The 24,522-nt window shown below is 43.0% G+C and overlaps 1 protein-coding gene across 2 annotated transcripts in view; it reads left to right on the forward strand.

Moving 5' to 3' along the window:
• trrap (transformation/transcription domain-associated protein) overlaps positions 1-3,851 on the forward strand; it is a 76,878-nt gene extending 73,027 nt beyond the window's left edge. For both annotated transcript variants that reach the window (XM_070990154.1, XM_070990155.1), the window contains 2 exons: positions 1,011-1,205; positions 2,650-3,851. In XM_070990154.1, the coding sequence (XP_070846255.1) occupies positions 1,011-1,205; positions 2,650-2,934 (480 nt within the window). In that variant the 3' untranslated portion in view covers positions 2,935-3,851. The remainder of the gene's footprint in view (positions 1-1,010; positions 1,206-2,649) is intronic.
• The last annotated feature ends 20,671 nt before the right edge of the window (positions 3,852-24,522 follow it).

Below are 24,522 nucleotides of genomic sequence, written 5' to 3' on the forward strand. Positions count from 1 at the left end.
CAACACCTGTCTTCATAAGGCATCACATCGTCTCTCGAGAGCGTTTTCCTTTTGGAAAGATCTCCTTTGAATTCGTTGACATTTGTTCTAAAAATCAGCCGCAGTCAAGATCACAGCTGCAAGTCACCACATGTGACACAGTAATGTTGCGTCATCCCATGCACACCAGCCCCAGAATGAAGCTAAATCGTCGGCCGCTGGAGTGGTGATTTAGCATTCTAAGCGCTGCCTCCACAGCCAACTGTCTGCAGGCTTATCTGAGCCCCCTGGGGGTTGCTGGTGTCTCAGCCCACTGCCTTGAGGCCCTCTGCTGGGGCCTGGAGGAGCAAATGACAGTAGGAGAGAGAGAGAGACGGGAGGGGAGGGAATTAAGGAGAAGGAGGGAGTGAGGGAGGGAAAGAGGCGAGACAGAGGAGGAGAGGGAGCACGAGCTGGAATGAAATGCTCTGCTATAAAGCTGTCAGAGCCACTCACCTTTTCATATAAGGGAGCTTATCTTCTCCGGAATGGCTGCTCGTGCAGCGGTCCACTCGCACATAAATGCAGGCTTAAGGATGAAAACTTGGCTGTATATATTTAAGTCAGTGGGGAGCGGCGGGGGAGAGGGGAGTGGGAGTGAATTGAGGATTATAGATGTTCTACTGCTGATAGTTTGACGTGTTACGGTGTCTGGGGTGCGCAGATCAATAACTGCAGCCATTTCGTTGGTGTGAGCTTGTTTTGTTACTCCCCTAGCCTTTCTGAAGAAGAGTTATTTTCTTGCAGGGTTTATGTGCTCTAAGGACTGAGGAGAGCACTGCAGAAAGGAATATTCCTAAATGATTTTTCTTTATTTGCTTCTGGTTATGAGCAGGTACTTCTGAACAATGCTTTCTTTGAAGTGTCGTCCCTGTTACACTCAAACATAAAGCCTACCTCATACTTACAGGCTGTGTTTATACTCACTCAGTTGTATGACTTGCTTGTGACGTGCTTAATCTTTACCCTTATACTCTGTTGTCTGTTTTTAGGACACAGGAAAGCTGAACGTCTCCTATTTCCGCTTCGACATCAATGACGCCACAGGCGACCTGGACGCTAACCGCCCCGTTCCGTTCCGCCTGACGCCAAACATCTCCGAGTTCCTGACCACCATCGGTGTCTCCGGCCCACTGACTGCCTCCATGATTGCCGTGGCGCGATGCTTCGCACAGCCAAACTTTAAGGTAACTCATTCTATTACACAGGTGAATATACTGCTACACAATATTTAGGGAATGAATAATTAGTCAATGCAGGTTTAAGGAGCACACACTGATGATATATTGCATAATATATATTCAATTTAAATGTTAAAATAAGTACACTTGAAATATGACATTTGCTCAACTTGACCAAAATGGTCTGAGTCTTGGAAGGGTTTTAGGAAAAATGTATTTAATATGTGAAGTTGAAGTCAGCTGGCAGCGTCAGTGAGGATATATTTCAGTCTGTCGTGAGGACGTAGTGGTTTGTTGTCAAATTTAAGCTCTTGCTGAATTCTTTCAGATATTGTTGAGCGCTGAAACTCACCCAGGGAGGAAGTTCACCAAGGCGCAGCCAAACAAAAACAATACAATGAAAGCAGGAGCAGTCAGAGGGTTGTTTAAGTATCTGCAGCAGGCCGGTAATGACAGGCGTGTGGTGTCTATGTATAGGTCTGCCTCGTACTTTAAGTCTGACTGATGTGGAGGGAGCAGGAGCGCTTCAGATGCAAATAAACAAAACACTCCACTATGTGAACTAGTTAAAGCCAGGGGCCAGCGCTTCTTGTGGTCAGAGGAAATGGACGTTTCCAGGGCAAGCAGGGAAACACAACAAACACCTAACAATCATCCACTCAAATATATTGAAGCCTGAAACCACATAAACACTTTAGGTAAGGGTAGGGAACAGTGTGTACCCAGTTAGGTGATGATTGCTAGTGTTGTGGCCCCATCATGGTTTCATTGGTTATGTATTTCAGTTCTGTGTCACCATAATGGGCCCCTAACAACACAGAGATTTCCCTGAGGATGATTGGCGGACCCTTAATTGGGTTTAACAGCTTTGTTTTATGTGTAGATGTTGAGATCATACAAACTGAGGCTCGATCAAGTTTCACTGCTGTCATTCCCGTGACGGACACTTTCAACACAGAAAGATTCATATTCTCTATGTATAAACAGCGTTCCTTGGACACATAATTTGAATTTCAGATCGACGCAGTGGTTTTCGAATTAGCGAGGAATCTCATGAACAACTGTAACACGAACGCTACCACATCTCATAGTCTGATATACCGCAGTGCCATGAAAATGTTTATCTGCCACCGCCACATTTTAATTGTTTTTAAACAAATACGAAGTAATAAAGTCGCACTTACGTGCTTTTCTGGCACATTCAACCAAATCTTTTGATCGTCGTCAGTTTCTTGTTGTCAGAACTGATTGCGAGTTAAATTAAGTAAATAAAGCAAATGAAAGTTAAATAAGTGCATTTTTTCCAGACTTGTATTTTATTACAGGAGGAAAAGAAAACAATCACAGCTGCACGAAACAAGAAAACCAAAGTTGCCCAAGGATCTAACTACAACATGTTATTGTTTTATTGTGTTAAATCCACCATCTTCATTTCCTCTGTCTCTGATAGGTCGATGGCATCCTGAAGGCAGTCCTTCGAGATGAGATCATTGCCTGGCACAAGAAGACTCAAGAGGACACGTCCATGCCTCTGTCCCCAGCCGGCCAACCGGAGAACATGGACTCCCAGCAGCTAGTGTCATTGGTCCAGAAGGCTGTCACGGCCATCATGACCCGCCTCCATAACCTGGCTCAGTTCGAGGGAGGAGAGAGTAAGGTCAACACCCTGGTGGCTGCAGCAAACAGCCTGGACAATCTGTGCCGCATGGACCCCGCCTGGCACCCCTGGCTCTGAGAGACCAGAGAGGGAAAGATGATGTGACGCAGAGGAGGAGAATGAGAGGGAAAGATGAAGAAAAGATGCTTTTGATTACTTTTATTATGTATCTGACAAACACGGCGAGGGTTGTTAAATGGATGATGCTCTTCACTGTACCGAAGCCTGAGGGACTGTTTGGGTCTCGATCAAAGTGCGCTGAAACAGTTGGCCGTCACATTGCTAGCTGGAACAGGGCTTGTCGGTATTTTTAAGTTACCTATCTGGACTGATAGAATCTTTTTTATGAAAACACAATTTCTCCTTCATCTCATATTTATTTTTATAACTAAATGACAGGGACGCTGTCTTCAGTACGACAGGGAGACGACAAATATTTGTGCAGGCATCATTATGAGCCACACACTCAGGCTTGTGGGAGTTTCTTTTTTTTTGTTATTTAAAGAGTAAATCTTCTGTTGTTTGCTTTAGCTGTGTCTTTGTTTTGTTTCACCTGCATCAAGAGCTCACAGTTTTTCCACTTTTATTTTTTCCCCTCAAAAATAACCATTTGTGGAGCTTCTTTTGTATCCCTGCTGAATGAGGAATGTCATGGTCCTGTGAACAACAGATGATTGTCTTTCTTTTTTTTTTTTACACACTGTCTGAACTGTATTAACATGTGTGACTATTCCAGAAGCCCTTGTACTTTACACTTGTTATGCCTTTCCATCAGTCGTGTTGTAATAACAGTAAAACTACAGGGCGAAGTGACGGTGTAATAAGCTGTAATGCAGATAGATGTGTCATTCCCGAGCTGGCTGTGTATGCATATTCCTCCCCTTTTTTGTAAAGGCAAAACGCCTTTTCCGACAGAAGTATTAGCTCCTGTTTTGTAAATAAGCATTTTGTTTTAATAAAATGCTCTTTTGTAATACAGAAAGTGCGTTCACTTTTACTCTAACCTCCCGCTGAGTCTTTGTTTAAACTGTATATTAGGACAATTTCAACCAGTTAATCTCAGAAATGAGTTTCGGCTCTGCTCGCAATTACCATAAAGCAAAACTCGCATTCGTTTTCCTCCCGAGTTGTTTTTTATACCAGTTGTAAAACAGCAATAATAACCAGTAATCCCCATCTGCGCCTCACATCTACTGCATCACTGTCACAGCCATAATCACCCTGAAGGACGCACTCTTGGATATTATTGCGGTAATAACTCATGCTGTGAAACGACTCCAGACGAACCATTCTCTGACGTTAAAAAGTCTATTGCCATCATCCTTGCGGTCCACAGTTAGTAGACATTTATGGAGAGGCGTTTCAGCGCAGCAGTGTTGAATCAAAGTGCTGCTCTGTCTCGTGGAGGTACGATAACCTTGTGGTCATTCCCTCCCTGTGGTGAGAAAGTCCTGCAGAGGTGTGTCGAGGCGTTTCTCTCCTCCCCCGGTGTTTGATTAATGCGTGCCAGTAGATCTCCGAGTGGGCTGGCCTCGCTTGACTTACACACACTGTCAGCCAGCCTGCCTGCACTCATAAACAAAGGTTATATCTCTGTTCGCCCCTATACAAGCCACATACACATCCTCTGCCTCTCAACATGTTTACACACTGTCTCAAACATCTCTCTTCCGCTCTGATCCACACAAAGAAGGTCTCAGCAGCCGCTAGTTTCCCACATTCACCTCCTCGTTTCATCAGTTTTCTGCTGCTTCTTTTTTTTTCATATTTGCCGTCTTGGTAAACGCCTGCATTTGCGAGTGTTTTCAAGAGGCTGCAGTGTTTTTATTAGGTGCTTTACTGTGCATGTCTGGGAAATGAACCATAGTTTGTACAAATACTTGACAGATTTTTTTTTTTTTTTTCCACCTCACATTTCTCTTCACTCAGATTGGGAAAGTTTAGAGAAGTTGTCTGGTTTCCTGAAACTGTCAATGTTGCAACATTGATTGATTTAAGATTCATGTTTCCTGAAAAGGAGAGTAACCACACACTGGATTAAAACTCCTGAGACTTAATTATTATTGTGTTTTGGACTAAATACAGAAATAACACAAAGTTTAAGTAGTTTTAAAAACCTTAAAAGATTCAGGCTTTTGTCCAGCAGTTGTCAAGACATTTCATTCTGGACCAAAGTGCTGGACTAATAGACTGACAGAGCCACGGTACCATCTATAGAGGGGTCATCTGGAATCTACTGGGGTTCTAAATTGTGGGGTCAAATGTTAGCTCTGCTGTGGAGCTGTAATCCAGCATGCTTATATTTTTCCCCTCACTGAACCTGTAATCCTGCTCTAAACATAGTGTACGATTCCCCTTCTGCACCTGTGAACCATGCCTTCTTTTAACTGCAGCCTTCAGTAAAATGGACATGCGAAGAACTTTGTGACCTTTTGGCTGAATAACTACTCATTTCCGATGCCTCCCTGCATAAGGAAGACGCTGGACATCAAAGTTAATTATAGTTCTACCGACTCGGCCGACCGGCTTGTCCCTGGATGAGTCACTTCCACTGCAGAGTCAGAAACCAGGCTGACCCCGTGACCTGGAACTGATGCCTCTCCAGACACGATGAATGACAGTCATGTTAAGTCTAGGGCCAAAGCATGGTGGAGGGATTTAGTTTCTCAGACACACACACACACACACACACACACACACACACACACACACACACACACACACACACACACATCCAGTGTGTTTTGTTCAGATTCCTTGTGGATGATTGTGTTTGAAGTTCTGGGTGCCCTCTGTTGGGACAGACATCCATTTCACGCCCCAGGTGCCTGTTCCGATGGGAGAGAGATTAGGTGAAATATGAAATCCACAACAGCAGAACACACACACACACACACACACACACACACACACACACACACACACACACACACACACACACACACACACACAATGATGTGTCATAGCTTGCCTTCTGGGGTCTTTTCTTGGCAACCTGTGACTGCAGACAGATATCACAGGAGCAGAGGTGTCAGCTGCAGCGGCCCCACCTCCGTCTCCTCCCTTTCTTTCCCTTTCTCTCTGCCTGATATGAGTGAAGTGGAGACGAAGGCTTCGCCACCCCCACACCTCTCTCCCTCTCCGGTGGTGTGAGAGGAAAGGAGTGGAGGTGATTGATGTGCTCCAGTGGGAGTGGAGGTGTAGAGCCTGGATCATCATCAGCCCTGGTACAGAGCAGAGATCTCAGAGGACACACCAAAGCCGGAATAGATCCTGGCAGGGCCACATGATGAAATCTTCCCCCTCCAATGATCCTCATCCCTGCAGAGGATGGCTGAGGGGGAAGGAGGAGGAGGAGGAACAGGAAGGGCTTAAGGGAGGAGTGAAGGAGGGAGACTTTTTCAGAAGCTGTCTGTTTGCTTTATGTGGCAACTAAGCCGTCATACTGTATTTCTCCAGAGACGCATTTGGATAGAGTGTAATAAGAGCTTACAGTAGACATGCAAGAACAGAGGTGAAGAGTGCTTTACCAGCACCCTAATCCACTTCTTTCCTCTCTCCACAATTCATCATTCAAGACCAGGATGCCACCAACTCTGTCTCTGTTCTCACAGCCGGCATCCAATTATATATCACATTGTATCAGGCGTGGTCGCGCAGTAGGGGGAGACGCTTCTTTGTGTTTTCATGTAAACAAACAGTATTAATCAAATAACGATTGTGTGTTGATCTCACGTCTGGGAAGCAGCGGATCTCATATCTAGCAGCTGAGGATTTGTTTTGTTGCTCGGTGAAGGAGCTCCATTAGGACTTCTAATGGCATTTCCACTCAGAGGAGTTGAGCTCATTAGTTTGGTGTCTAAAATCTGCCATTATGATTTTAATTGCCCAAGCTGTACACAGCAGTATGGGAAGCAATCAAAGTCACTTTTTTTTTTTTTTTTTTTCCCTTCTTGGCGAAAGTGATGCAGCGGCACATCAGCAACTCACATGCTGATTTCAAATGCGCACACATACACTTTGTATGGAAGGACAGCGCAGGGCTTTGGAGTGAAAAGAGTCTCTTTCAAAACTTTAAATGAGTTTGTATTCAGTCCAATCACAACAGAGCCCTTTCTTTTTTTTCACTGAGCAAAACTTTCTGGAAAACTAACCTGATTTAAAGTATACAATAACACCGCTTGTGATTACATATCATGTATTGTAGTGTATTTTGTGAACTATCAATCAAGCGTCATGCCATGAGTGAGATGCCACTTCCTGTGTGGTGGTTTGGAAAACTTTTCTTGTGTGCTGTGTAGAGGTGTGGGGCTTTGGTTCCTGTGTGTTCTTTCTTGGCAGAGGCTCGGCGTGGTCCTCCAGGTGTCTTAGGAGCTGGCTCCAACACAGCTGGGACTCATCACAATCAAGCACAGCATAAAGACTGTGGACTGCAGACAACTCCAGGCCAGTTTGTTTCTGCTGCTTAGCGGTGGAGTTGGCTGTTTTCTAGTGCTACCTGTGGGTTTAAGTGCATTTTTAATTTTGTTTCTCTTGCATCAATCACCAGTACCTGATTGCCTATTTCCCTTTTGCTTGAGTTCTCTTGGTCCAGCCTCTTGCCTCTACCTGCCTTGAGTCCCAAGCCCTCAATCACCACCTTGTTTCATCTTGTGTCTTCACCACCACGTGCCCTCAATGCTAATACTCACACCACCGTGCCTCACCTGCTGTTCTCAGGACTTCCCAGCTACGAGTTTCCTGCTTAGTCTCCACTCACTGCTCATTCAAAAAATTGCTATTTTACCCTTACTCCCCGTCTGTGTGTCTGGTATTGAGTCCTAATCCCGCCCAAATGTGACATCCTGGGTTCAAATGCTGATCAACCCCACTCTGATGTCTGTAAATATAAGGCTACAGCCAGCAGCTGGTTAGCTTAGCTGCCTATTTCCACCTCTCACTATCAAACTTTGAGTTTACACAAATGAGCTATATTATGTTAATCCATGAGCTTTAGAGGTGAGTGAAACTAGGTTCTTCCAGTCTTTATGCTAAGCTAAGCTAACAGCTAACCTACTGCTCGCTGTAGCCTCACATTTAATAGACAGATGAGTGATATCGATCTTCTTATCCATCTGCCAGAATTAAAATAAACAAAGAAACATAAATGAAATAGTTTTGACCATAAACCAGTATTAGTGTTACATCATCAGACTCCATGTAACACTAACATGTTAACATTGAAAACACTGTTCAAACTTAAAGCGCCACTGGGACACCCTGAGTTGATGATGCCATCACATGGTTGAACTGAGCTGAGCAGGAATTGACAACAGCATCATTCTTCTTCACTATTGTTTACCACCAGTTGGCAACGTCAGCAGTACTTGAGTGTGGAGCAGCGGAGCGTAATTAATTATGGAGTACTCTTGGCATGGAATACCATGCTGAAGTGGTATTAGTGTTAAGTGTGCGTGAAGTGTTGGTTATGGGTATTTCACGCTGGCATGGGACACATACCGTGTGCAAGTACATAGTTTTGTAGCCAAGCTTATTGTACAAGCCTAAATGTATAGATATAGCACGCGGGGTTTCCCTAAAGGCAACACACAGACTCATGCGTGGCCTCCAGCCAATAACAGCACAATAACTGGTGAGGTAGCGATCAGGCTGATGCTGTGATCTGTATCTGAAGCTTTGGAACAAAACAGCATCAAAGGGAGCAAAGAATGCTGACAATACGACAGATATAAGCACATTAAATATAAATGACCTGCATTCTGTTCCCTCTGACTTGTAACTACTAAAAATGAGTATTGCTCAGCTTTGCAGCTGTTCCTTTGAATGTGCTTGATGTAACACCCTCCACAGGTTCATTTGCATTCTTCAGTCTCTCTTAACGAGGGTCTAAGCCCATTTACTGCTTAAATTAAATGCTGTTCTCATCACACGAGTGACTGGTGGAGGGGTGTTCACATGATTCCTGATGTCGAATACTATTTAGCACATCACACTTCCTCAGAAATCAATTCCTGTGTGGCTTGGCGTCAACCTTTCTGCTCTTGCTGGATGCATTGATTCAGTGCTACGTATCTGGAAATGTGCTGGCTGCCCCTGTTACTGCATGAAGAGGACAAGGAGACTGTTCAACCTGCACGTCAGTTTCCAGTGATGCATTTTGGACTGAACAAAGGAGGTCTGTCAGAGGGGTATCCAATTGTGTCCATGTGAGTCATGCTGACTCCTGGGATCAGCATGAGGTGGTGGGGCTTCAAAATACACACAATCACAGGTCTTTGGCTTCCATAAACACATTAAAGATGACTTCTCATTGCAGCATTTTCAACATTTTTGCTTTCTGAACTGTTGCAACTTTATCTCAGAAGCAGCGCTAGTGACCAGAAAAGGCCTAGTTACAAATAAATTAGTGCAAAGACCATGTTAAGACCAATAGCATATTCATTTGGTTATGCAGAAACAAAATTAAGAGCTAACAGCCATGCTAGCGGCTGTGAGGCTGTACAGAGACACAGAACGGCTAGATACTAACATTAGCATGCTAACGTGGTCACAGTGCTACTGCTAACCTGTCAATATCTATCAGATATATTGTTAATCATGAATGTTGTCACCAAATTTCATGGCGATCTGATCTGATAGTTGTAAGCTGTATACTACATGGACATTACCATACGTACAGCCATTTCGTCAACACGGCAATACATCAGTTCGAGTAAACGTGATGCTTCCGAATAATAGAAACAAGTAAATACAGCAGCATTATGCCTTGAATTCCTTTGAGTACGTTATGCATGTAAGTAAGTAAGTAAGTCCAAGGCCAGCTTATTATTTCTTGAGCTGCCAGTTATTTTCACTCTCTTTAGTAAATACAATAAACAACAACACTGCATTCATTGATTTATAGTTTTACTTCCATTCAAGAATTAATTTATAAGGTGAAAATCCAGAGACATGTCTGGATACAAGCTCACATCCGACCTGTGACCACGTTCACAGTATAGTTTTCCCATTAGCTTTTATAGCAACGAGCAGCGTTGTAATAAAATTTTAACTTCACTCAGTGGGTACCTTCCACACAGATTCTCTAGCAGTAGCTTTAAAAAAAATACTGAGGTATCTTTCCCAATTGATGAGATAAATTTCATAGCTTTTTGAGTCTAGTGAAAATGTAATACAGAGAATTTATCATGAATGTCAGCAGGAATAAGTCAGCAAAACCTTCTACCCGCTGATGCTCTTACTGTTACGATCAATCCATTCCAGGGGTTATTTTGTGATGAAAAGCTGTAATATACATTTGGTGCACTGACTTTTGCCCAGCCTGCCTTATCTGCTTCTTCTGAAGTCAAAGATTCAGCAATCCTGCCGTACCTGAACTTGTTGCATTGCAAAAGCAGCAGTGATGGCGATAGAGGTCAGAACAGAGGGCATCTTTTTTGAAGAAAAAGTAAATTGCGCTAATTCAATATTCAGCCTCACTTTGGTTAATACTGCATTCTAGTGTTCTGCATTCACCTGGTGCCCCTGGTCTAAATCAGTCCTTATTAGACGCGTCAAATGAAAAGCAGCAGGCCTGGAGTCAGGAAGTTGTGCTCCGGTCGATTGAGAACGCTGTTGGTGGGGAAATTGGCAGCTCTGTTTCTTGGGTAATGGAATTCTTCCTGTATGATTGTTGGCAAGAAGATAACGACGTTAGATGATTGTGAGGCTGCTAAAAGTTGCCTTGTACTACTGATACATCTAATATAATCACTCAGGTTTAGCCACACTAGCAGCTAGTAGAGAAATATCTCATCTGCTGTTGGATGGACTCCCCAGAGGATGAACCCTCATGACGCTGTTGATCCCCAGACTCTTCACCCAGTGCCACAGAGGCTGACATTTTTGGCTGAAGTAACATTGAATGAACAACTATGGAATGAACTTCCATGAAATCAAGTGCACGCATTCAGGTCCCACAGAGGATGAACTTGAGGTAACTTGCTGATTTTTGTCATGTCTCATCTGGTGCCATCGCCACTCAAAACCTCCGGTTGTCCAGTTTGGTTTATGACCAAATAAGAGTAAAACCTCAGCTGTACTTTGTGTTTAGTGCTAGTTAGCGAATGCCAAGCATGAGCATGTTAGAGCACCTATTATTAAGCATGTCACTTCACCTGTTTAGCCTGATCCAGGAGAATAGGAAGATTAGGCATCCAAACAACAAAACAAGGCCAGAAATGCTGAGTTACATCACCTGAATCAGTTAGCTGTTCTCCTTCTGGCCTGACTGGTGGGGTTTCGTCATCCGCCTGTAGCTCCTGTGGCCGCTTCATCTCTAATAAGGCCTTTAATTGCACTCCATCATGGCTTTTTTGTGGACATGACCAGCAGTAACAAAGCCGTCTCCCACCAGTGCTCCTCTCCATCCAGAGCCAATTAATGATTCTCCTCCTAGGATGTCCTGATCAGACCAGGCAGAGAGTTGCTCAGCCGGGTTGACAACTGTTCCCCCTCCTCCCTCCGCGCCCTCCGCCTGTCCATCCCAGCATCCTCAGCACTCTCCCTCTCCTCTGCGCCCAACCGCGTGATTTAATTTGTTTGGTAATATCAGGATTGGCATGTTCAGCCCAGCTTCACTCCAAAGTGAAATTGGACAAGGGCATTGGAGCCTCACCATGTAAAACCGCCTCACCTTGACAGCTGCTTGAGTGGGCAGCGGATTGCAGAGGAGAGTGAAGGAGGAGGAGGGAGAGGAGAAGGTGGGGGGATGAAGGATGTACCTGAGAGGAAGGCAGACACCAATTCACTTCTCTCTTTTCCACACGGGAGTTTTGTGTCAGGAAGGGAGCCAGCTATGAAGACGGAAGCTGTTTAAAGTGGAGACAAAGCACCAGGTGCTACTGGGGACCAATCTGCTCCACAACAGCATGCTGGAACCTGTCCAATCTGTCCAATAAGCTTCCACGGAGACTCTGGCATGACAGCTCATCCTGTAGTGTGTGATGGATCTCGTTGAGATTTGACACACTTCTTATGTCAACTCAGATCTTCAAACTCTTGTGTTTGACTGGAGAGATCACAGACATGAGCGCTTATTTTACAGATCCTCCCAAAATCCACATTGCCATTTCTTATCCCCGCCAAGGAGATTGTGTTTTCTGTCCGGTTTGTTGGTTTGTTTGCCTGTTTAAAAACTGAATGATTTTCATGGAGCACAGGACCAAGGACCAACCCATTCAGTTTTGGAGCGGATCTGAATCATGAGGCATTAACGTTGTGAGATAAATTTCTTTTTAATATCTTAAAATAAAAGAAATTGTAGTAAAATTCAACATTGCAACCTGTTGGCTCTGCATTGTGTTGTCATTGTGTTGTGTTGTGTGGAGGAATGATGGACTGGAGGCTTGCATTTACATCTGTGCCGCTATTTATTGTCTATATGCAGGTCAGTCATACATCTGTTTGCCACTGCTTTAGATGCAGCATACGATAAAAGATAGTCGTTTTTTAAAGTTCTGCTTTCTTTGTGACAGTGAAAGCTGCAGTAATTTGTCTCAGTAAAGTGCATTACATCAACTTGTTACACTTCTCAGTAGCATTTTATACATCAAAACACGAGCACGTTCACACAGAAAACTTATTGATGTGTGTTTGTTACATTTTTGTGGAGTGCTGAGCTAAAAAAAAACTCCCCCAGTGGCTCTCCGCTCCGCTCTGCTTAAAATACACACCTCGTCTGTTTTTGATGGAGGCCGTGCCGAGCTGCAAGGAGCCAATCAGCCGGGCAGGAAGTCAGACAAAGGAACGGAGAGAATCCAGTCGATTTTCACAATAACGCATCTGTGCATACTCCTGATCAGAAAAGCAGACCAAAAAAAAAGAAAGCATGTAACTACGTAGCCTGCTTATCCAGAAGCACAAACATGAAGGAAAAATGACAGAATCAAAACATTTTGAGCAAGTCAACAAAATAGGACAGGCCAAACGCACCGCTGTTGAAACACTCGCAGTGGGATGTGAAGCTGTGTGGAAGACAGATCAAAGGTGTGTCACAGATGCATTGTTGTTGAGTCATGCTTGGTGGAAAGTGCTGCTGGATTTATGCGAAGGGGAATCATATACCGAGACCTCTTACACCTATTTCTAACTTATCAGTCTGTCAGGATGAGAGCTGGGGAGAACCAGACTAACAGTAATCATGCAGGTCTGGCTTTATGTGAATTCACATTTGGCTGATGGGTGACTGATTGTGGGACCTATTGAAAGTCGCCAAAAGAAAAAATGAATGAAGCAGTCTGGGGCGAAAGTGGAGAGAAAAGCCCGCTCTTCACTGTTCACTTAATAATTCATTCACGTTCTGTTTGTTTTGGTCTTTGAATGGCAGTGTCTTTTTTTCAACATGTTGCCTCTGATCTGGGATTTGTTCGCTGCAGCCGCACACCTGCATGATTGTGAGCAATACCCACCGAGTTGACTTAACAGTATTACCCTCACACTGCAATCCTGCTGAAAGAGGTTTAATAAAAAGAGTGCCGAGGCTTGGAGGAGAAGCCATGTACAGTATGTTTCTAACAGACAAGACATCCAGTGAACCTCTACATGTATACATGGACAGTCCAGGCCTGTCTCTGCTTGTCCACTGTAGCAGGAACAGTAAAAGCTCCTGGAACAGAAACATGCTGAGGCAGCCAGGAGCGATGCTAATCAGGTTAGTTTTTCTCCAAACTCTCATGCAAGGCAGACGGCCATCATTTGTGACTACGTCACTCTGTCAAGGCCTCTGTTGATCCTGATAAGTCGTGGCGGCTTGACGGACATTGATGAAGAGGAGGAAGAATGCGAGTCCCTGAGCGTTTAGCTGACTCTGCTGCTTCAGAGCATCAAATCAGCCAGGGAAAGAATTGAAGGTAATTGGTTTCAATAAAATCGCGCTGCAATTGATCATTCTGTAGTTTTAGAAAGTTGAGGCTTTGGCTCACAGATGCACACACACACATACACACACACACACACACACACACAGACATGTCTGTCTTGCGCACCCGTCAAACAAAGTGAGATGGCCTAGATAGGTAGACGGGGAGACAAGCAGGGTGTTGGAGGGAGCAGAAAGGAGCAGGGATCTGAGGCCAGATTCATTTCCACCTCCAGTGGAGGGAGACCACCTATTTAGCCTGTCTGTGAGAGGCCAGGCCACAGGGACGATAACAGATCACAGCCCATCAGCAGCCGGAGCTCAGATCTAACTGATGGCCTTGAGAGGAGAGCTCACGATTGCATTTCACGAACTTACGACTTCAATTTCCATATCATTAAGCTTGTCTGTGCATTTCCGTGCTAGTTTTCATAAATCCACGCCGGTGCATGACAAATAACAGTTGTCATGAGTCCAGCAGTGTCAGTCTCATGCTGTTTGTCGGTCTGTGTGCAGAAATGTGTGTTTCATTTAAGCTCATTTTGTCCACGTAGCAGCACATAACCTCGTTACGCCTTGAGGTGCATGGGGGACTCTTTTGATGCGTTGCTCGACTGAGACTGACTGAGAGATCTTCCTCTTTTGTTTAGTGAGTGAAAGAATGGGGGAGGAGCCCCAATCTCCTGTCTTCCCACCTCATTACCCACACCTGGATAGGACTGTGGGGGATCCTAATTTAAGTCACTCGTTAGCAACGTCCTAATGTGTTCTGACAGCAACAAGAGAAGGGGACGGAGGGTCGGTGAAAGAGAAAGATCGAAGGAGAAAGAGGGTGAGGGAGGGAGAGGATGAGGAGTGGAAAGGCGCAGAATTGCCTTGACAGACAATTGCAGGACAGAAAACCAGGAGGAGGGGGAGCGCCTGTGCATTACAAGAACTATTCTTATTTCTTGCTTTGATTTACATAAAATGAGCATCATCCTAAATCATCCAGGCCCTCCGCTGTTGGCCTCGTATGCATAAACCATTAGATTTCTTTGCTAATGCACATAAACTAATGAACGCAATATCGTTTCCCACGACTGTACCGCCGCAGCACAACAGGAAATCAAATAAAACCCTGTTTACCAAATAAATTCTTCTGTGTGTGTGTGTTAGGGCTGCCTCTGGTTGATTGTATGTTTTGCAGCAGAACGCAGCTGCGCGGCGGCTCCAAACAGTACCACACATCAGCACGCCGGATAATGCATCGGAAGAAATTATCAAGCAAGTTGGGGTAAATTTGACTTCTGTGAGTGAAGCGTGGCGAATTTACACCTCCAAATGGGTTTGGAACAAGGTCGGAAAGATTTCTAGTGAAAGCAAATCCCTTTGTCTGCCTGAGAAGTGGAAAGATATATCCTCCATTACCTTACAATTGCAAGAAAGCGTGTTCACTTTTAGCGTAAATCTCATTCTGCTGCCCTCAGTGAAAAGTTGACAAGATTTCCATGTCAGGCCACTTATATCCCATAGTTAGTCACAAAAAGTCAATGAACACAAGACTGCTGGTAAAAGACTTGATTCATTTGAGGGGGAAAGGGGGGTTTCTAGGTCTTTACCAAGTGGAGACATGTAGTAACAGTAAACTGGCCTACAGCAGCCTGAGAAGCTTGAATTTTCTATTTATTATTTATGACTCCACAGCATTTCTTTGGAAAGTTTCACTTGATCGTAGCAGAAAACACACAAAGAAATGCCAAAAAGGGTCCCAGGCTTTGTTCAGAGCTAGGATTTAGCAGGTGTCTTAGGTCAACTGAGCCTCGAGGATGCCCATTATTTCTACATGTAACCTTCCATTTCCTGCGATATTAAAAGTAAAATGTGAAGGCTCAGTGTCAGTTGAGTCTGAGAGCGAGCGTAGCCACGAATCCTCCTCAAACTTGAGACAACAAACTGAATACGAGAGGAGGTTGGAGAGGCAGGGGATCAGCAGGTTCATCCTGATAAATATGAGAAACTGTTGCAAACCCACTCATTAGTCCTGACCCGGTGTATAATTCCAGCTCGGCAGCCTGTCGAGAGCCAGAGGAAGAGATGTGATGGGGAGAAGCGCGGCGAGGAGGAACAGCTGGTGACAATGCGCTTCACAAATTTGGCATTTGCAAATGAAAAGAAACCTTGCGGTTTCAACGGCACTGAAAGATGAGCGTGGGAAGAAAAAGGTGAAATAATAAGAAAGTGCCAGAATTAATGGACCTGCAGGAAACATCGCCGGGGACATTGACACAATTATTGATAGCAAGAACTGAAACCATGAGGCCAGGAGGTAACTGAAGCTCCTTGTTAAAAAGAGTCTCTTTTACTATTGAACCATATCAGGAGAGACTTTTTATTATTTTTTTTTATTTGAATAAAGAAGAGCTCATGTATAACCAACAGAGGATGATGGGTGGTTTTAGTGTTTTCGTGGTGTTAATGGGTGCCCTGGCCACTGGAAACAAATTTAGGTAAAAGAAAAGAAGCCCCTTGATGGAGTGATTACCTATCAGTTCTTCCTAAATAACTTACTTCAGAGGCAGAATTTCATACAGTAATTCAATAAGCCTTAATTGAAAAGGTGATGCACTCCTGCACGCTGTCTGCACAAACTGTCTTAAAGCTGCTGTAATAATTGTTTTCAAGCTAATAATTCATGAACTGACTGTGTAATGTGAGAAGTGCTGCCTGTGGTGCAGACTGACAGAAAATTATCACCAGACTGTTGCAGCTCTATGGAGTGTTTTAGCATCTTTCAACTCGTTTTGGTTTTACAACCTGCACCTTTACTGGTTCCCTCTCTACCCTCGAAGCTGCATCAGTTTTATCTGCAGCAGGCATCTGTTTCCTACCTGCTCAACAAACAGCAGCCAGACACAATCAGCGAATAGCTGGCGAACATTGTGGAGCAGTTAGAGCCAGATATTTCCGTCAGGAGCTGGTGGAGACCAAAACAGAGCTAAAGGTGAGTGCACATTGAACATACATTTATCAGGTGGTCAGAAACACAACCCAAAATGAAAGCTAACGCTGCTAATGCAACTAAAGTTACATCTCAGTTGCAGATCTGTATCAGGTATCGTTCCATAAATATGAGATTACAGATTAATCTAATGCTGAGCACCAAGTGAATCCAGGGCCGAAACCAGAATTTTAGAAATATAAAGGCAGTTAGGGTTAGGGTCACATTTGAAGATATTTAGTCTAAAAAAAATATCAGAAGATAATTTCATGGTGTAAAACAATAACTCTGCTAATAACTGCAATAAGACATGAGCTTTGTATCCTCAGTAGTTTCTTTTCTGTGCACCTGTATGAGCAAATTCTAAAAGGTCACCTGACAAATGAAACATTTCTGGAGGCCTCAGTGGAGGAATACACTAACATATACATGAGCAACGTGAAATTAGACTACTGACCTGATGGACCAAATACAAAGCTCCCCTGTGCAGATAAAATAAAGATGCACTTAATGTCAAACATACAAGATTTGACCCTCATCTTTCGCACATGCACATCCAGCAGGTGCAACAGGGAGCTGCTCCTTTCATGAATGATAACACCAGAAGCAGCAGCAGCGGATCACACAGCCTCGCTTAGAAAAGTTCAGTTACAAGAAAGCGTGAAATTTAAATAAATAAAGTTTAAAATGAATATCCGTTCTGACTGAAATGTATTTTCTAGTGCTTTTATTTATTTTTTTAAGCTTGATATTTGCAGAAATACAGAAATAAGGGCACTTGCCAGCACAGCTTGCACTCATTTCAGCAGGTGAGATAAATATGAATATGCAGTATAAATAACTACACAATTAATATTTAATCTTGTCCTTACTGTACCCTCCCATGCTGGTAATGCAGCCTCACCGTTTACAAATATAACAGATTGCTAGTCACACAGTGCTGAATAATTCTCTTCCTGATTGGAAATAATATTGGGAAGCCTGGAGCACAAAGATATGAGTTTTAATTTGGTTTGCTGATGCATTCTGAGGGATAAACAAATAGATAGCGCCGTGATCTTAGACAGACAGAGATGGATTTCCTGGTTACTTTTTCACGGTTGACTTTGTTTGTGTAGCATCTAGTAACACACTGGTAATGAGATTTTTAAGCTGAAATGACATTCAAATACTGGCATATACTGCGCAGTATCAAGATGGGTGAAGAAAGCTAATGTGAAGGGAATATTCATACATTGTAGTTAGTTACAGCTCTGTAGGTTCAGGTGTTCATTAGCTAAACGTGTCCTGCAAACAGCGATTGTCCAGTCGCTGAGCACTGGTGATAAATGTCTTTATCACCTTGTCTTTATGTCTTTTATGCATCATCAGCTGGTGAGGGTGATGATTTTTGTTTTGTCTGCAACATGCAGCTTTAGCTTCAGTCTTTTAGCACAATGTAGCCATCAGGTGCATATTTAACACCTTTTTCTCGTTTTAAAGCAGCTGGAAACAAAGAAAGTCAGCCACAGATGGAGTTTTCAGCCAACTCATGCAGCAAACATGAGCTTAATCAGCTTGCTAGAATTAATGTTCGCTGGCGAAATCTGCTCGTGACAGCGGCCATTTCAGCCGACAGAATGCACAGTGGCGAAATAGAAACGAGGCTTTGTCTACCTTCTGTCTGTCCGTCTGTCTTATGTCTGAACTTGGGGACCCATTGTTTCAAACACGCTACTGTAAATCTGCCAACGTTATGATTTTAAAACTGCATGGGCTATGCGTGAATGCTAATCTTGACAGGCGTGACTAAGGTCGAACAAAGTCAGGTCAGTGTTTCCTCTGTTCATTTTAACTGCAGCATGAAATCTGTGCAGCGGACTTGATGTCACTTTGATAATGCTGATCAGCCTCTGATTCTTCACCGGTCCACTGTTCAGAAACACCTTTCAGCCAAACCCAGAGTCAGTCCCATCAGCCATATTCTGCTTTGTCCTTGTCCAGCGTACCTGAGCGCGTTTCCAGCCAGTTGACCTCTGCCACTGCTTAGAAGGCACTTTCCAGCTATTACACTAATTTGCTCTGGGCTCCTGCAGTCCTGCAAGAGGAGCAGCGAAAAGGTTTTGGAGTACAGTGTACCTTCACAGTAGGGTTGTAATTAGCACAGATTGAAGCGCTGTGCCCTACCTACCCCTGTGCGGCATGACAGATGCCTTGAATGATAAACACAGTGTGCGAACACGCGAGCCTGAATTTACAGTTACATTGTAAAATCTGAATAAACATGAAATATGTTGACATTCAGTTTTATGGAAGGATATTACAGTGTGTGTCACTTAACCTTTACATTTGACCTCTTAATCTGTTTTTTGATTCAGTCCAGCTGAAGTGCAGTTAAAGGGGTCACCCCTCGACCTTCAACTCCCTGTAATAGTGTCAGTATCTCAATAAGAGGACACTGGCTGGAAGATTAAATGGGTTTAAATGTGTGTGTTTGTGAATGAGCGTGCGTGTGTGCGAGTGCACGTACCTTCCTGTAAGGCAGGTCAATGTCACCGGATCACTGGGAATAGCCTTCTTATCTACCCGCCGCCGCTGTCGCACTTGACACAAGGGACGTTTGTCGAATGAATCAAAGTTTAAGGGCCTCCGCCACAACAAATAACCCCATTACCTTTGTGGGAGGATTGAGAGATGACTCCCATGGACTCCTCCCTATTAATAATTAAAAACACTGATGCTCTTGTCACTTTCCATGAATCAAATTTAACAGTGTGGTGACGGAGGATTTGTGTCCACACTTTGTGCCGGTGTGCAATTTCATGTTTGTGCGTGCGTGCGTGCGCTGGGAGGTATAAACCGCACGGAATATGACTTCCAGCGTGACCTTAGCCATTTGATGATGGATTGCCGTGGTGTTTATCATCTGTAACAGCATTATTTTGATGAGCAGCTGACAGCTGAACAACCGGTTTCTTCCACTGAGTGTGAAAAAAGACTCAACTTGATGTTACACTCACTCAGTGTGTGTCTGTAAAAACTAATCAGTGTCCAAAACATGATTGGTTTAATTGGCTTTTATGCTAATGTTGCGTAGCGGCAAGAAGTGAGAGGGTTGTTTACCTGCAAAATGAAAACTAATAGAATAAAAAAACATGGTTTTTATAGGCCACTCCACAAACAATTCACCAAATGAGTGTGTGCATGTGTGGAAATCTCAACAATGCCATGTAAAGGTTTCCTGAAGGCACTCAGGGTTATCACGGAGGACAGAGAGGTAATGTACTGTCACGCTGACACCTGTGTCTTTGAGGCTCCATGCATGTGTGGGACTGTGTGTGCATGTTTGTGTACGTTTGCGTCCGTGCTTTAGTGTGCGCGTGAGCGTCCAATCATGTCCGGCCTCTGTGCAGGAGCCCACGGGACCTCTGTGATAAATTGTTGACAACCTGCAGTAATTACTGATCTGCGCTCCGATAGCATCACCAGCCAAGTCCAAGGAGGAGAGATAAAACAGCAGATAGTTTTCAATCTGCCAGTTCATCGTATATAATAAAGAGATTGTTCAATTTGATCATCTGCCCAAACAAATTAATATTGGACTCTGTTTGTTCCGGAGAGCATTTCTTTGGCTGTGACTTTTTAACTTTTCCTTTCCAATTTCTCTCCTTCTGTGACTCACATTCCTTTGACAGAGTTATAATGGCGCTGAGATAAAAATGGATGAAAATAATGAATTCACTGTGCACATTCTCACACACAAGCCTCTGTAGCTACAGTGTGCCTGATGACATTTAGATAGTATTTGTGTTTCTCTGTGGGTGACCTGTGTCAAAGAGCAAATCTTCTCTTTTCATCTCACTGAATCTCTAATTACAGTGCAGTGAATCATGTTATTTCCTGCTATTGATATCCTCTCACTGACTCACTCGCAAGCTCAGTCACTTGCAGAAGGAGAAAGAAATCAAGTAAATTGTGTTTAACCGATGTTTAGGATGTGATGCCTTTCTGGCAGCATCTGTTTGCATTATCCGACCAAATGTTTTCACACTTTTTTTTCTGGCTATTCTGGCGGGGCATGTTAGCCATGATGCTAGTGAGATAGCACAATTATCCTCTCAAAGGCAAGTAAAACACTTTGCATCAAGCGGTTTTGATAATGAGGCTCTTATAATGCTGTTTTGACATGAATGGGTTAATTAAGATAATTTCCAAGTGTATGTTCACACGTCTTCTGTAATGTGTTGCTATGCTGCATGCTAATGGAGGTGTGAGAGGCTGTGACTGCATGTGGTTAAACACATCTTGTCTTTCCTGCTGCTTTTGTATTTTCTTTCATTCACTGTTTTTCAGCATTTTGACATCAAAGTCAAGTCCCCAGTTAACATTTTAACACTACTGTTTAGATATTGTCTCATACTGTGGAAGGTTTTAGATGGCTGTAATCGACCCCTGGTCCATTTTGCAGGCTGTCCAGGTAGAAATGCATCTGATGAATGTAAGGCTAATGGCCTGCTCACTGCTAATTGCTAACTTTGCTGTTTGGTGTTGAGCAGGCTTTGTACAGTGGGTTTATCTGAGCTTACTGCAGCTGAAAATGACGCAGATAAGAGGGGTGAGACTGCATCAGTTGTAAAACCAGAACAATAAGCCAAAAGAAGCTAAAACACAAAGCTGCAGTGCAAAGTTGGCTACTAATTTTCCCTCAGTTTATCACTATGAGCGACATCTTGCATGTCATTCATAGTCATTTGACCCGATGTTGAAGTAAAAATATTCAGTGGGCAGCTTTAAACATATTTATCTGTCATCAAATACACTTATTCACTCATTCACTTACTACATCATGCTTTATTATTTGTATCCACAGTGTTGACACCAAAAATGTATTTGCCAGTAAATAGTAACATTCAGACCAGTGCAACACCTAGAGATCATGAACAGAGCTACGATATACAGTCAGTTAAAGATGGCTTTCAAATGAAGCCTGTTTTTATCCATTACTGTGTCTGCCTTTTCCAAATCACACGTCTTTTAATCAACCACTCGTGTCTTTTATCAAAACAATTTCAACTTGAAGAGCAAACACTTCAGTCACACTTTCATCCATCTGTTTTTATCATCTCATTTTATTGTGTTGCTCCCCTCATTGTGGCCAACTATTTTTGGCCAACAAGTCTGTTCCCTGTCATCATGCTGGCTGAGTTTCCCTCCTCACTGCGCTCTGTAGGAAATGAATGGACCTCCAGTGACTTGCTGATCACGTTGCTCACAGTGGGAACATATGGTAACATCTTAGACAACTGAGAGAAACATGTTGCCTCAACATAATCGGATTCGCAAAGGTCACTGCGTTTCGCCTGTTCTTTCTGCGTTCGTTTTATTATTACACAGATATCACAGTGATGCATTAACTGACAGGCATATTGGACAGAATACAAAATGTTATTTTCCATGCAATTATAATTAATACAACTCATCCACTGTGTGTACCATATCTCTTGCTGTTCAGGCCATGTGTGTCCGTTCTGCTCCTTGTGTTACTTTGGGGTCAACTCTTTACAAGAATCAGTTGCTGGGTGAGGTTGAGGGGCTCCGTTGAAATCTCCCTCCATCAAATCAATGGCTTTAATGTAACAATTAACATCCGCTCATGTAATTGATTAGCTGCCTATCACACAGCTGCAGCCTGGTAAAGAGCTGTGATTGGAAAAGCAAACGTTCCTCGCAGTTGTGTTGAATAAACAGCCAGAAATATGAGACTTAGACTTAGACTGCTTCTTTATTGATCTCAATTTGGGAAATTATTTTGTTGCAGTAGCATTAACATACAGGCAAACATAGAATGTATTCACAATTATTTAGAAAAAAGTAACAAGTAACAATTGACAAAAAATGTAACCAGGAATAAAAATGAAAATATAATTAAGTAATATATAATAATAATAATAATAATAATAATAATAATAATAATAATAATAATAATAATAATAATAATAATAATATGTATTCTAACGGATAACACATATTATATAATACTATAATAATATAATAAAAAATACAATATAGCTAAATATATAGACAGTATTCACAAGCAACAAACAGCAAAATATTTGTGCAGTTTTGGATGATTAATAAATGTACTGTATGTATGAGCAATTTAAGCAGGTTCATTCATAGACGAGATGTAAAACGAACAAGCCCTGAAGACCCCAAATTAAACAAAAATAAAGCAAAGCATGATTAGTTTAACCAGGTGAAACAACAGCTACAGTTTTGACTGTAGGTGCCAACTGCATTTAGATTGCAATTTGTAATGTAACCTCTTTCACCTTGCACAACTTTCCTGAGGCGATGGAAGGTTAATGTTGTCTCTGGCCTCTGCTTGACACCACAACATCTCTCTGCACTCCGTCCTCTCCCTCCGCCGCCATACTGTTTGCAAACCACTGCTGATGCAGGATAGATATAGACTCTAACATCCCTCTCAAAATGTCCTCTCAGGTGAATATCACATCCAAGAGTGCGAAGTCGATAAATAGGTCCTTGCAGAGAACGGCTCTCTGATGCTGTGGGGACAACAGAACTTCTCACGAAAGCGAGGACGGAGAGTATCTTTGTTGTCTCAGACGTGTGTTTTAATGTGACGGCATTAGTTTGGACAGAGCTGTTCTTTTCCCATGCAGACGCACCTGACTCGGCACAAACACTTCAGTGCTGTTTGGATGTGACGAGTGTCAAGGTTTTCCATTCCTCAGACGTCATGTGCAGCATTAGCCAAAACAAACATGCAGGATCTTTGTCCTCTGTATTTCTGCTATTGTTGGCTGTGTGTGTGTGTGTGGGCTGGTGTATATTGAATCCAACAGCCCACACTACTGGATAGGTCACAGTCCAAGAACATGGACTAAGACCTATCCAGAGCCAAGTCGATTCATTGATCATTTCAGTCATTCTTCTCGCAAAAAACTGAGGAAAAAGAAAGAAAAAAAGCCAAATATTCTCTGATTTCGGCTTCTCGGATGAGGGGAGTTTGCTGCTTTTGGCTTGTCATAATTCACTGCAAAATGAATATTGGTTTTGGACTTGTTTCAACAAAACAAGACATTTAAAGATGCCAGATGAATAAAAAATAAAATGGAAATACTCATTAGTTGCAGGCCTATGTCATCTCCTTTCCTTCTTGTCAGCATGATAAAGTGCAAACCACAAGTTAAAATATGATCTGGGGTGGAGAGTGCTGAATTTGATTGATGCCACTCTTTGTTTTGTTAATTCTTGCCCTCATTCTTTTGTTGTTTTGTGCGCACAGACTCATAATCAGTGTGAACAAATGAACGTACACCCATGGGTTGTGCATGTCTCTTAAATCAATGCGTTTTATTTAGCTCCCGCAGCATGTTTCTGATTTCCCTCACATGCTATAATTAGTTGCATCTGCTTTATTGCATTGGTTTATTGACTTTTTTCTTGGTTTAGTGTTTACTAAATATATAAAATGGAATGAATTGATAAGTATGATAAACTCAGGGGATGAGTTGAACCCTAATCTATCATCAATACAAATACTGGGGGGATTACTGCTGATTATCAGGGACAACTGTACATGAGGGATGAGGTTTTGTTGCACTGGATTTGCTCTTACTTTCTTAGTTATGGCTACTACCAGGCTCCGTATCAGGTGGCAGGCAGGTTGCAGGAATTTTAATGCTGTCCTCTATCTTTCTGATGCCACGGCAGCTGTGAACTGAGCCGTGATACAGCCCCTAATTAGACGCGATGGTTTAATCAGCCTAACAAGGCACAGTCA

This window comes from Chaetodon trifascialis, chromosome 21 (genome assembly GCF_039877785.1).
Source record: "Chaetodon trifascialis isolate fChaTrf1 chromosome 21, fChaTrf1.hap1, whole genome shotgun sequence".
NCBI classification, from domain to species: Eukaryota; Metazoa; Chordata; class Actinopteri; order Chaetodontiformes; family Chaetodontidae; genus Chaetodon; species Chaetodon trifascialis.